General features: G+C 49.6%; 1 protein-coding gene across 1 annotated transcript; it reads right to left on the bottom strand.

Annotated features, from left to right (window-relative positions):
• Window positions 1-4,531: 4,531 nt before the first annotated feature.
• LOC118584744 (chymotrypsinogen B) lies at window positions 4,532-9,496 on the bottom strand. Its single transcript, XM_036189008.1, has 7 exons — window positions 9,445-9,496; window positions 6,796-6,899; window positions 6,629-6,708; window positions 6,447-6,525; window positions 6,065-6,245; window positions 5,105-5,238; window positions 4,532-4,693 (listed from the first exon to the last, which is right to left on the bottom strand). Exons 1-7 carry the CDS (start codon window positions 9,494-9,496, stop codon window positions 4,532-4,534), a joined length of 792 nt encoding a protein of 263 aa, XP_036044901.1.
• Between the last annotated feature and the right edge of the window lie 3,432 nt (window positions 9,497-12,928).

The raw sequence follows: 12,928 nt of genomic DNA, 5'->3' as shown, positions 1-12,928 counted from the left end.
CAGATTGGCTTGGACCTCAGTACCTCCTATACCTCCACTGACCTTGAACCCACAATCCTCCTGCTTCAGCCTCCTAAGTCTGTGATTATATGCATGATATTTTTGCATTTTGAAGTTGTAAATCCATCATAAGATACCAAAAACATTTTCTTGGTCATTAAATCTCTTCCCAAGACTGATGGGAGTAGCTGCCCAAGTTTTGTTTCTATGTTGTAGCCTCACCTGGAGATTTTTATTCTGTTTGTGTCTGTCTGTCTGTCTGTCTGTCTGTCTGTGTAGGTTAGAAGAGAACTGAAGTTACAGGAGTTGTGAGCTGCCTGATGTGGTGCTGGGAACCAAACTCGGGTTTTCTACAAGAACAGCAAGCAAGCACTTTTAACCTCTGAGCCATCTCTCCAAGGCCCCCACTCCTACCACTTTTTAAAAATATATTATTTATTTTTTAATTTATGTCTCTGTATACCATGTGATTTGATATGATTACAAAGAGCATGGTGGTAAACTCCTAGGGTGCATATTTGTGCCTACATTCCCGGTCTTGCTTTCAGAGGCCTCTGGGGCTCCGCCTTTGGTGTCTGAAACTAAGATTCCTTGTTGCAGGACTGAGGAGGGAGTGCCATAGCTTGCAGTACCCTTGCCAGGAGAGTGTGGAGCCCTGGAGAAAGCAAGGTCAGGAGTATCCAGGGTCCTCTGGCAAGGCATGAGCACAGAGGCCGCAAACATGCGGGTGGGACCCCAGCAGGAGGGCATCTGGCTGTGCAAGGCCACTTTTGAAGGCGCACTCCTGGATCAAGAACTACAGCTTGCTGGGGTGGGGAACACATGTGAACGAAGTCTGGGAAGCAGCACTCCTGGCCAGCAAATGGTGATGTTATGCTCAGCAAAGTAGGCACCTGCCTGGCCCTGTAGTATTCCTGTCGTCCTCCGTTCCCAAAAGAGAGAGATCTCCAAATATGGAGTTTATCTTCTTCTTGGCAAAAATAGCCATTTGGCGCTGGGTAGTGATAGTGCATGCCTCTAATCCCATCACTCGGGAGGAAGAGGCAGGTGGATCTCTGTGAGTTCGAGGTCAGCCTGGTCTACAGAGCTAGTCCAGGACAGGTTCCAAAGCTACAGAGAAACCCTGTCTCGGAAAAAAAAAAAAAAAAAAAAGCCATTTGGGCAAGAAACTGTGCTTGCCTGGACTGCTTGACAAAATTTTGTATTGACTGGACATGCAGGACCCATAGGAAGGTGACCACTGAACTTTGCAATGTGAGATGGTCCTTCAGGTTCCTGCTTTGCAGAAGAAACTGGCACACATTCTACAGAACACAGAGGAAAAAAAAAAAAATGACTGAGAGACTAGGCCCATAGGCTGAAGATGGATACCCCAACATTACAGAGGAACTTTGGGTAACTGTCCAGGTAGCCAGCTATCTCTGTCATTCTAAATTTTTGGAAGTTGCTTACAATGCTCTTCCTGTTTACTTAGGTAATATTGTATCCTTCTGAGGTCTTTGTTAGTTGAAGACTAGATAGTTATAATTTTCCTTGGTTATGATAAAAGATAAATTAGATATAAAACTTTAGACTCACAAATATAGGATTGTTAGAATATTTCCTTTAATTTTGCCAAATTCAAATAGACTAAATATTGTAACTGTAATTCTTGCTTGATAACTGTTTGTTATATGTAATTTTACTATGTTAAAGTTAAAACCATCCTTTTTGGTTAGAAAGAAAAGGGGAAGTGCTATGGGATATCTTTCTGTATGCTGTGAATATGTGTTGCTCTGATTGGTTGATAAATAAAGCTGTTTGGGAGCTAGAGAGATGGCTCAATGGTTAAGAGCATTGGCTGCTCTTCCAGAGGACCTGAGTTCAATTCCCAGCAACCACATGGTGGCTCACAACCATCTGTAATAGGATCAGATGCCCTCTTCTGGCGTGCAGGCATACAAGCAGAGCACTCATACATAAAAAATTATATATATAAATAAATAAATAAATAAATAAAAATAAAAAAAAAATAAATACAGCTGTTTGGCCTATGGCAAGGCAGCTTAGAGCAGGCAGAAAATCAGGGGAGAGTCAGGAAGAAGAAAGGCAGAGGCAGAGGAGACGCCATCCTGCCATCCAGGGACCAGCATGTAATGGCACAGAGCTGAAGCCACAGAACACGTGGCAACATATAAATCAATAGAAATGGGCTGAGTTTAGTTATGAGAGCTAGCTAGCAAGAAGCTTAAGCCATAGGCCATGGCCATACAGTTCGTAATTAATACAAGCCTCTATATGTTTATTTGGGTCTGAGCGGGACACAGGAAAACTTCCAGCTACAGGAGATCAGCTTTCTTGGTCCCCAGAAACTGGGGTAGGTCATGGGTGAGAAAAGGCAGGGACAAGAAGAGGCAAGAAGACTTAAGAGGTCCTCAGAAACAACTTTGCAACAAAAAAAACCCAAAAAACAAAAACCCCAAAAACAGCCTGGTAGTGGTCTCAAACACCTTTGATCCAAGCACTCGGGAGGCAGAGTCAGGCAGATCTCAGTGAGTTTGAGGCCAGCCTGGTCTACAGAGCAAGATCCAGGACAGGCACCAAAATGACACAGAATCCCTGTCTCAAGAGAGAGAAAAAACAAAACAAAACAAAACAAAAACTTGGAAAGAACAATACTCAACTTCATATGGAAAAACAAAAACAAACAAACAAAAACCAGAGTCAACTCTGGGTTCTCCCCATCTCCCAGGCTGCACAGAACGTCACTGGAGAGGATGCTGTCCCAGGCTCTGGGCCCTGTTAGGTGTTCCTGTTGCAGCTGAGAGGGGGATTTTGGGTACTTGAGGACATGACCTGGGAAGTTGTTTACCTGGGGTTGCTGCCAGGGTAAGAGTTGACTGCCCATTGAAGAGTCAAGCAAGGCCTGGGTTGCCTTGGGGCTCTAGTTTTAGTTCCATTTGGAAGGGAGGATGAGAGGTCAATTTTTCTCCTCCTCTTCCATGCATCTCAATGCCTAGGATATCTGACCTGCTGGTGGCTGGGCAGTTGGACCAGGACAACAATGTTGAAAACATCCAGGATCTGAAGATCCAAGACTCACAACTGTCTGTAACTTCAGTCCCAGGGGACCTGACACTCTCTTCTGGCCTCTGCGAATATGCATGCACATAATGTACAGACATACAAGCAAAAGACCCATACACATAAAACAGAAAAGAAATATTAAGTATATATAATTAATATAGATTATTATATACACACATATATAAAGTAGACTGTGAGATGGCCCATTGACTCACATCCTCCCAAGCCTGAAGACCTGAGTTCCATTCCCAGGTTACAGACAGTAGAAGGAGAGAACCAAACCCAGCAAATCATCCCCTGATTTCCACATGCCCACAAATGCATGCCCACGCACACATTAAATGAATGCGGTAACTTCTATAATTGGCATGGGAAAAAATGCCTAAAAATTGGTAAAGGAATAACTCTTTACCCAGTGTGCTCTGTGTGGACAGTAACTCTGGGGCCTTAAGAGACAGATGGGGAGCATCTCTATTGAAGAATAAATGAGAATGAAATTATAAGATCGAGATACCAGCTTGTAATTCTCCAGTAAGGCATTGCTAATGAGGTCAGGCATCCTCACAAGGAGACACCGCTGTCCTGACCCAGGGAGGGCCTACTCCATCAGCAACCTGACAGAGACTGAAGCAAGGGGGATCCGGCCTCTAAACTCCCCAAAGGCAGGAAATACTGTAGACCAGAAGAGGCAACAGTATGGGAGCCAGGCGGGGTGGCCCATGCCTTTAACCCCAGCACTCAGGAGGCAGACACAGGTGGATCTCTGAGTTCCAGGCCAGCCTGGTCCACAGAGTCAGTTCCAGGACAGCCAAGGCTACACAGAGAAAACCTGTCTTGAAAATCAAAATAAACAAAAACAAAACAAAGAAATACAAATGAACAAAAGAAAGGAAGGAAGGAAGGGAGGGAGGGAGGAAGGAAGGAAGGAAGGAAGGAAGCAAGGAAGCAAGGAAGGAAGCTGACAGGGAGGCAGTTAACATCCAGGGCCAGGAGCTCACAGAGTCTGGGGCAGATGCAGGGGTCTGAAGCAGGAAGGGTGCTGTGAGGACGTGTAGTTTTGGGCAGTGGGGAACAGGGGCCTAAAGGCAGAGAAGTGTCTCCAGCATGAGGTTCACTGTGAGGATGTCAAGGCTCGAAAGGTGACTGATCCTCCAGGACTGTGGATGATAGAGTCTGGCCAAGGACTACTTTCAGAGAACACTGGGGTCTAGCTGGTTCCAGTATAGTAGTGGCCTGAGTTCTGACCTCGGGTGGAATTCTAAATGGAGGAGGTAGGAAGAAGGAAGAAGGAGGGGTCATCAGGGTATATATGTAACCTAGAAAGGAACCAGTAATATGTCTCCTTGGTGGGTGGCAGGGGTAAATCCAGGCTCATGCCCCTGACCACAAAGACACACAGACAGTCAGTGTTCTAATTAGACGATTTTATTGCAGATGCTTGGAAGGGGAGGCAAGAACCACGGATTCAGTTGGCTTCCAAGATCTGCTGAACCCAGGGCATGAGGGCTGTGACTCGGGCATACACGGCAGGAGTGGAGGTGGAGCAGACGCCACTGCCCCAGGACACAATGCCTGCCAGGGTCCAGGCTCCATCCTTCTGGCAGACCAGAGGGCCACCAGAGTCACCCTGCAGAGAGAAAAGGACTTGTCTTCAAACCTGACAAGGATACCTGGACCTGGTGGGGACCAAGGGCAAGTGTAGGGAAGCCCTTGGGGTTCACGGACAGCCCAGCTGTGCTCACGCACTCCTGGAAGGACCTACACATCGAGCCTCCCTCTGTGAGTAGGAGACACACACAGCTCACAGAGCTGGTGGCAAGGCTGGGTACCCTGTGGGCGGTACAGCACCAGTCTGGGCAGAGGTGCCTCCCGGGGGTGTCTGTGGGCATCAGCCCATCCTTTTCCGGGCACTGGGAAGGCATGAGGTTCAGTAGAGAAGGGCAGAGGGCGGTGGGAACCAGAGCACTGTGGGCCTGTGCTCTCCAGCAGCCTGACCAGGGCTAGGCAGGTGTGGGAGTGGGTGGGGCGGGGGCTGTACCATGCAGGAGGAGACACCACTGGCGCCTGCGCAGATCATCACATCGGTGATCTTGGATCCCCAGAACTCCTTGCACTCAGCGGTGGACACAATGGGCAGGGCTGCCTGCTGCAGCTTCTCAGGGGTCTTGAGGGCTACAGGGACAGAGGGGATGGAGTCAGGGTCCCTAAGTCCACCAGCAGCCTGGAGAGCACCACTGCTCCTTCCAAGCTTGTGTGGGGCAGCTGCTTCAGGTTCCACCACAGGCAAGGCTGGGCCTCCAGCACAGCTGTCCTGTTGTTCTTGCCCTGCCCAGGCCCAGCCCTACCTTGTGGCCATGGGAAGTGGATGTGTTAGATTTCAAGCCAGCATGGCCCCCACCCTGCTGGAGTCCCAGAGACCCATGATGGGACAGACTTACAGTCAGTTTAGGGCCAGAGAGGACAGGACCCCCTGCTGGGCTGAGGGCTTCCTTCCCCATCAGCAATCCTTTGTGCTGGGTGAGTTTTAAATCTTAGGCCTTCACTGGCACATACTAATTGTTAACTTTATAGATTGCCAGTTAATATTTTTTTTTTCCAGACATTGTCTCATTATGTAGCTCTGGCTGCCTGGAACTCACAGGATCTGCCTGTCTCTGCCTCCCAAGTGCTGGGATTAGAGTGTGCTGCCATGTCCAGCTTTAATTAACAAATTTCAAGTTAAGAAATGGAAAATGGGGTTGGGGTTTAGCTCAGTTGTAGAACGCTTGCCTAGCAAGTGTGGCCCTGGGTTCCATCCTCAGCTCAAAAAAAAAAAAAAAAAAAAAAAAACAGGGAAAATAAATGGAAAACGTATTAATGTTCAAGTTTAGACAAAGGAAGAAAGGAAGGAAAGAAAGAAAAGGAAGACATCGTGGGGGTCACACCTGGAGGAGCCTGCTGCCTAGGCAGCCTGACCCTTGGGGACAGCCTCTGCTGGACCAGGCCACAGCACACTTACCGTTGTGCTTAGTCTTGCCCCAGCCGGTGGTGGCACACATTGTCCCAGCAGGGAAGTCATCATCAGCACTGGGCAAACACACGGCAGACACGGTGTCAGAGAACTGGGCAGGAGTGGCCAGCTTCAGCAGGGTGATGTCATTGCGCACAGTGAACATATTGAACTTGGGGTTCTTGAAAACCTGTGGGGACCAGAAGCTCAGCTGAGACCTAGGAAGACAAGCTGCGTTCCTGTTGACCCCATCAGAACAGAACAGAAAGAGTTCTAAGGCCAGCCCCAGCCCCACTGTGCTCTGTCCTTCAAGCAGCCAGGGGCTTTCTCTCCTGGCCTTGACCCCCCAGCTTGTGGGCTGAGCCCTTCAGCCACGCAGCAGCCTATGTACCTTGGCGATCTTCAGAACCTGGACGTTCTCCTCATCAGAGCCCTGGTCAAACTCACCGGCAACCACCACATGAGATGTCCTAGGCATCGAGATACATAGGGTGAAGATGAAGAATGGGTCTGGTCCCCTCCCCAAGCCCAAATAAAGCTAGAAGGAGAACCCCAAGCTAGTCTGGAACTCACGAGACCCCACAGTGGGCAGCAGTGACCACCCAGTCTTCACTGATGAGGGAGCCCCCGCAGAAGTGAAAGCCAGTTTTGTCCTGGGGAAGAGGAAGAGGAAGGTCAGTGCCTCCCACCTGGGCATCACCCCAGAATGTTCCTTCAGGCGCCCAGAATCCCGCTCTCACCTGCAGGGACACCTGCCAGGGCCAGGAGCCAGGGATAGCATCCTCTCCATTGACGATCCTGGACAGACCCGTCAGCACAGGTTGGATGGCAGGGACCCCACAGCCTTGGGGGATAGGGATAGTCATGATGTAGAACTCCTCAGCCAACTCAGATCCACTGAGACCATGCCATCTCCCCTGGAAACATCTGGCTCCCCTCTAACATCTTGGCTCAGGGCTTCCTCACATACAGCCTCCTGACCCAGTTATCCTCCCAGGAAGGAAAAGAGGCACAGCTGCCCTATCCAGACATATCACAGGAAAGGTACAGAAAACAGGCTGGACCAGTAGACTGTCTTCCTCAACCTCCAGGCTGGCCGTTACTGGGGAACCTGCCTATTTCGGTAACTAGTCATCATGTGAAATTTGGTTCTTTAATTTTTTTTGTTTTGTTTGTTTGCTTGTTGTGTTGTGTTGTGTTTTTCGAGACAGGGTTTCTCTGTGTAGCTTTGCACCTTTCCTGGAACTCACTTGGTAGACTAGGCTGGCCTCGACCTCAGAGATCCCCATGTCTCTGCCTGGGATTAAAGGCATGCGCCCCCACCACATCCGCCGCCTCCTCCTCCTCCGCCACCACTACCGCAACCCGGCTTGTGTTTTGTTTTTTTGAGACAAGGTTTCTCTGTGTAGTCCTAGCTCTTCTGGAAGTTACTCTGTGGACCAGACTGGGTTTGAACTCAGAGATCACCAGCCTCTGCCTCCCCAGTACCGGGATTAAAGAGGCACATCACCATAGCCCACCTCAGTTTCTCAATTTTTAAAGAAAATTAGACTTTGTACGGGTGTCCTGGTATACTCTTCTGATATGAACACTCAGGAGACAGGCAGGGAGATCTGAGTTCAAGGCCAGCCAGGGATACATGTAACACCCTGTCTCAAATTGAGAGAGAGACAGAGACAGAGAGACAGAGAGAGAGAGAGAGAGAGAGAGAGAGGACTTGATTCTACACCATGAAAGAACATGTCACAGAAGAGGGAGCCATCAGGCATCTTGGGCATGCCAGGACACAATTGCTACAGTGGCTATCACATCTTCACAGGGCTTCACAGTTTGTCTGTACATTGGAGCAGTGTGACCCTGTGACCAGCTTAACCACTTCTGGAGTCCTCTGACTCAAGGCCCAGCATCTCTCTGTCTTGTGCACAGAGACAGGGAAATGGACAAGGTCATTCGATGATGACTGATCTACCCCCCAAAGTCACGATAATCCATTTTTATAATAGCCCAACAATGAGCACTAAGAGTGATGTATTCTCACAGCAGAGTATAGTTAAGTGAGTGAGTTGGGTCTCCATGGCAACACGGGTTGATCTGCCACGTTCTGAGTGGAAAAAGAGCATGTTGTAAAACTGACAGAGTCAAATACTGTTTATGTAATTTTAAGGATATTTGCTTATGGATGTACAAATATGTAGCGTGTTTGTATGAGCCTGAAGAGAAATGATTCAGAGTAGGGTGCGGGAGAGGGGAAAGGGAAGCTTGGCTGAATCTGGGTTATCACTTAGAGGCATGAACCACCAACGCCTGGCTTTGGGTTGTCATTGAAAAAGGAGTATTTGGTCTGGTGGTGGCACACACCTTTAATCCCAACTCTGAGAGGCAGAGGCAGGGGGATCTCTTTGAGTTTGAGGCCAGCGTTGTCTACAGATGTCCAGTACAGCCAGGACTACTGAGGCTGAGGAGATGGCTCAGTGGATAAGAGCATTCACTTTTGCATGATGACCTCAGTTCAGTTCCCTGACACCCACGTAAAGAAACAAAGTAGTCTGGTGTAGTGGTAAATGCCTATAGTCACACTGCTCTGAAGGCTGAGGCAGGAGAATTGCTGGAGCCCAGGACTTGGCAGACTGAACAACAGGGTGAGATGGTGCTTCAGAACAAAATAAGCAACAGCAATTAAAACCATAAACAAAACAAAGGGGAGGGGTGGAGAGTCTTCTGAAATTGAGTGTAATGGCGCATGCCTGTAATCTGGCACTTGGGAGATGGAGGCAGGATGAACTACATAAGACCTGTCTCTGCAGGAAGCATCATTTCCGAGTGCTAGGACCACAGGACCCACCACCTCTGGACAATCTCTCCCTTTTTGTTTTCACTAGTCATTTTCTTTGTTTTATAAATGAAAAGCAAAGTGTAAAGGTGGATGTGGTGGCTGGCATCGTCTTTAACCCAAGTACTTGGGACACAAAATCAAAAGGATCCCTCTAACTTTGAACCAGCCTGGACTGCATAGTAAACTCTAGGCTAACCTAGGCTACAGAATGAGACCCGTTCTCAAACAACAAAACAAAAAAAGCAAATGAGGGAAAGGAAACAAAATGCTCAGCATTTGGCAGCATGGTAACTAAGACCCCCAGAAGAGCATCTGACTCCTGCTGTGCCACAGAACCCCACCTCAGCCACATCTGGCTCTACAGCCCACTGCTGGGCCCTGAGCAGGACATGAGGGCCCTGAAAGTCCTCACTGAGGTTTCAGTGTTCTGGTCCTGGTTCAAGCAGGAAAGGTGGAGGATCAGCTCTTTCAGTACAAAGCCCCTTGTTATCTGGCACTTGGGAGATGGAGGCAGGATGAACTTCCCCTGTGATGGGACCTGAGCCCCAGCACTTACCAAAGGTGGCCCCCACAAGGGCAAAGCAGGACAGGAGCCAAAGGAATGCCATGGTGCTGGTCAGAGAAGTGAGGCTTGCCTAGTGTGAGACTCTTTTATGTCCCCTAGGGTCCTCGAGCTCCGCCCAGTCTCCGTGACCCTAGCCAACTTGGAAGGCCCAAGAGCCACCCTCCCTGCCATCCAGAGACCTTGGACAGAGTGGGGGCCAGGCCGCTTATCACAGTCGAGCTTGGCTCTTAGCCTGCCATGCCCAGCCCATGGGAAAAGGACAGCTGCCCTGACGGAACAATACCCATGAGCCCATGAGCCTTGGTGGTGCCCAGCATCCCCAAGGCACTGTGGGTAAGACTCCAGCTGGACCGGGAGCAATGCCCTCAGAACCCTACTAGTGCATTCTTTCTGAGAGTGGGGCTAGCAGACTCGGTGCCCATCCCCATGACACAGGGAGGCCCCTAGCTCTGAAGTGAAGGCAGTCCCGGGGCAGATTCAAAGAAGCTGGTGATTGGGAGGCCTCAGAGAGGGTGGCTGGCCCATGACCACAAATGTGGGTCACTCATTTGAAACAAAGGGTTACGTGGCCAGTGCGGATTATCCAGGGCTCCCCTTGTCCCCAGTGCCATCAAACAGTCTGAGTGTGGAGAGGAGGGGCAGACAGTCTAGGCAATAGGACATCACCCCAGTGTGTCTGTGATGGGGGATTCCCTCCTGTGGTCATTCACAGCAGCTAATGAATTCCTCCTGTGGAATTAGTCCTGGGGCTGGGAGCGACTGCCTCACACACATGAAGCCCTGGGTTCAATCCCCTCCATGTTATACACTGCTGATGTAGACTATAATCTAAGCATTGCAGAGGTGAAGGCAGGAGAGTCAGCAGTTCAAGTCACTCTCAGCTACACAGCAAGTTCTAGGCTAGCCTAGGCTACTTGAGAGCCTGTCTAGAAGAAAAAAATGAAGGGGAAGAGGAAGAAGAGGAAGAAGAAGAGAGTCTTTGTCTTTGGATAAAGTTTAGTTTCTTTCCACGAGGACATGGTTACTGCACTAGAGTAATGGCCAGGGCATTAAGAGCACTGGCTGCTCTTGCAGAGGACCCAGGTTGGAGTCCTAGCACCAACCTGGCTGCTCACAACTGTATGAAGCCCTAGTTCCAGGTGATCCACCGCCATCTTCTGGCCGCTTTGAGCACTGCATGCGTGTGGGGCATAGGTAGACACAGAGGTAAAACACAAACACACGCTTTTAAAAACGCCATTTCTTTACTTAGGGGGGCCGCACGCATGCGTGGCATGGTGTATACGAGGAGGTCAAAGGACAACTTCTAAGAGTCAGTTCTCTCTTTCCATCATGTGGGTCCCAGGAATGGAATTCAGATGGTCCTGGTTGGTGGCAAGTGCCTTTACCCATGGAGCCATCTCACTAGCCCAGAGCACTGTTTCTGTACAATGAGGCTGTATTTCTGCACACATTACACAGAGAACAAGCTCTTTCCATTGCTGCAGATGGGAACTGAGGCAGGTGTGAAGGGCACATGGGATGAATGTCTTCTCAACAGTATGCGTGCAGTCCCTCCGTCCTGTGGCCAGGCACTGTTCCAGCCTGAGGCTCCAGAGCACACGGAGAAGCCAGAGATGGGGGCACACTAAAGCAGTGAGAATCTGAAGCAATGATGATAGGGACAAAGTGAGGATCCTGGGGTGGGACTGCAGCTGTTGGAGGGTCCTGCACATCCTCACTGTCCCCGCAGTGACAGCCCCCAGGGCAGCTCCAGTGACACATTCCTGCCATCCCAGCACTGCAGAGGCAGAGGCCTGCACAATGTGAGGACAGCCTAGGGGTGGGAGAGCCCTACGATTTTCTAAAAATCATTTGTATATCATGTGCATTCATGTTTTTCCTGAATATATGTCTGGATGAAGGTCTCAGATCCCCTTGAGACTGGTGTTAGATGCAATTATGCCATGCCATGTATGTACTGGGAATTGAACCCGGGTCCTCTGATAGAGCAGCCATGGCTCTTAACTGCTGATCCATCTCTTCAGCCCCCTAGGTAAGGTTTTTAAACTATTCTTTAAGGGACTGGAGAGATGACTCAGCAGTTAAGAGCACTTGATGTTCTCCCAAAAGACCAGAGTTTGGTTCCTGGTACCTGTGTCTGGTGGCTCACACCCACCAGTAGCCCCAACTCTAGGGGATCTGATGCCTTCCTCTGCCCTCCAAGAACACATATATGTGCACATGCTTACACACAGCCACAGCCAGAGAGAGAGAGAGAGAGAGAGAGAGAGGAATAAAATAAATACAATGTTTAAAGGCTAGCCTGGACTACACGTCTAAAGAACAATGTAGAAAGGAAGGAAGTTAGGCAGGCAGAAACTACAGAAAGCTGAGTCTTCATCTCAGGCCCTGGGGCCCTTTGGTTGTCAAGGCCAAAAGGCAGGAGCAGAATTGAGTCTGAGTCAAAAGGACTCACGTCACTAGGGTTGCTGAAGCAAAGCTGTTCATTTGAATCGGTTTGGTTCAGTGTGAGCAGATGTCCCTCCAGGACAGTAGGAGCTCTGGCAGCTAGAGCACAGCCAGGCCTCTCAGGGAGTGGCCTGCAGATCCTGAGCCCTGGGCCAGTAGCTCTCCCTAGCTGCCACTTAGGCTTTTCCCTGTGGCAGCAGCTGGGTAGCAGCCCAGCACTGTGACCCTTGGCCACTGTGATGTGAGGAGCCCTTGCTCCAGCCCCAGGTCGGGCTGATTTACTGAATCCTACCAAGAGCTACACTCCTCTTGTCAGCCTTTCCGAGCAGGTGGCCAGGCCATTTGGACTTCCCTTGCCGAGGGGACTTTTCCAGAGTAGAGGACAGGAGCAGTTCCAGATCACTGTCTCCTCCAGCTTCTGTGAAAGCCAAACTCATCCCAGACTCGTGGACAAAAGCTGTGTGGCTCCAGACAGGAGAACAAGAGTTTGTGTGGCCCAGTTGGCTCTATGTTACATCCTAAAGCACCGTCAGGGGTCTCTCTCCTCTCTACCTCTCTTTTTCTTTCTTTTTTAATAAAAAAGATTACAGGGTACCAAAAAGATTATAGGGTACCATGGACAGGATTGCAATCTAAGATAAAGCTGTGGGTCACAAGAGTTGCCAAAGGGACTTAGGACACGTCTTTTTACAATCAATGGGGTTTTCTTTCTTCTCCTTTTCGTTCTGCAGTCATTTCTGAGATTCCCAGGAAATTCCAAGTTTGCTGCTGGGAAGGGAGAAGGTCGATATGGGGCCGTATGTGCATGGCCTCAGCACGACACTGCTGTTTCAACATCCTCGTGTGAAACACCCCGTGTGAAAGGAATACTGTCTCTGTAGGCAACTTCTTTGGAGTTCGGTATGCTAGATTCTTGACTCTCAGCTGGCAAAAGGCTTCAACCAGATGCTGGGTGAGTCTCTCTGGCTTGCCTGAGGGGAAATAGGGATTTATTGTGTGGCTTCTACCAGAGGGGCTGTGTCGC

The sequence above is a fragment of the Onychomys torridus genome, chromosome 5 (genome assembly GCF_903995425.1).
Source record: "Onychomys torridus chromosome 5, mOncTor1.1, whole genome shotgun sequence".
NCBI classification, from domain to species: domain Eukaryota; kingdom Metazoa; phylum Chordata; class Mammalia; order Rodentia; family Cricetidae; genus Onychomys; species Onychomys torridus.
The sequence above is the reverse complement of the archived record's forward strand: the minus strand, read 5'-3'. Positions and strand labels throughout refer to the sequence as shown.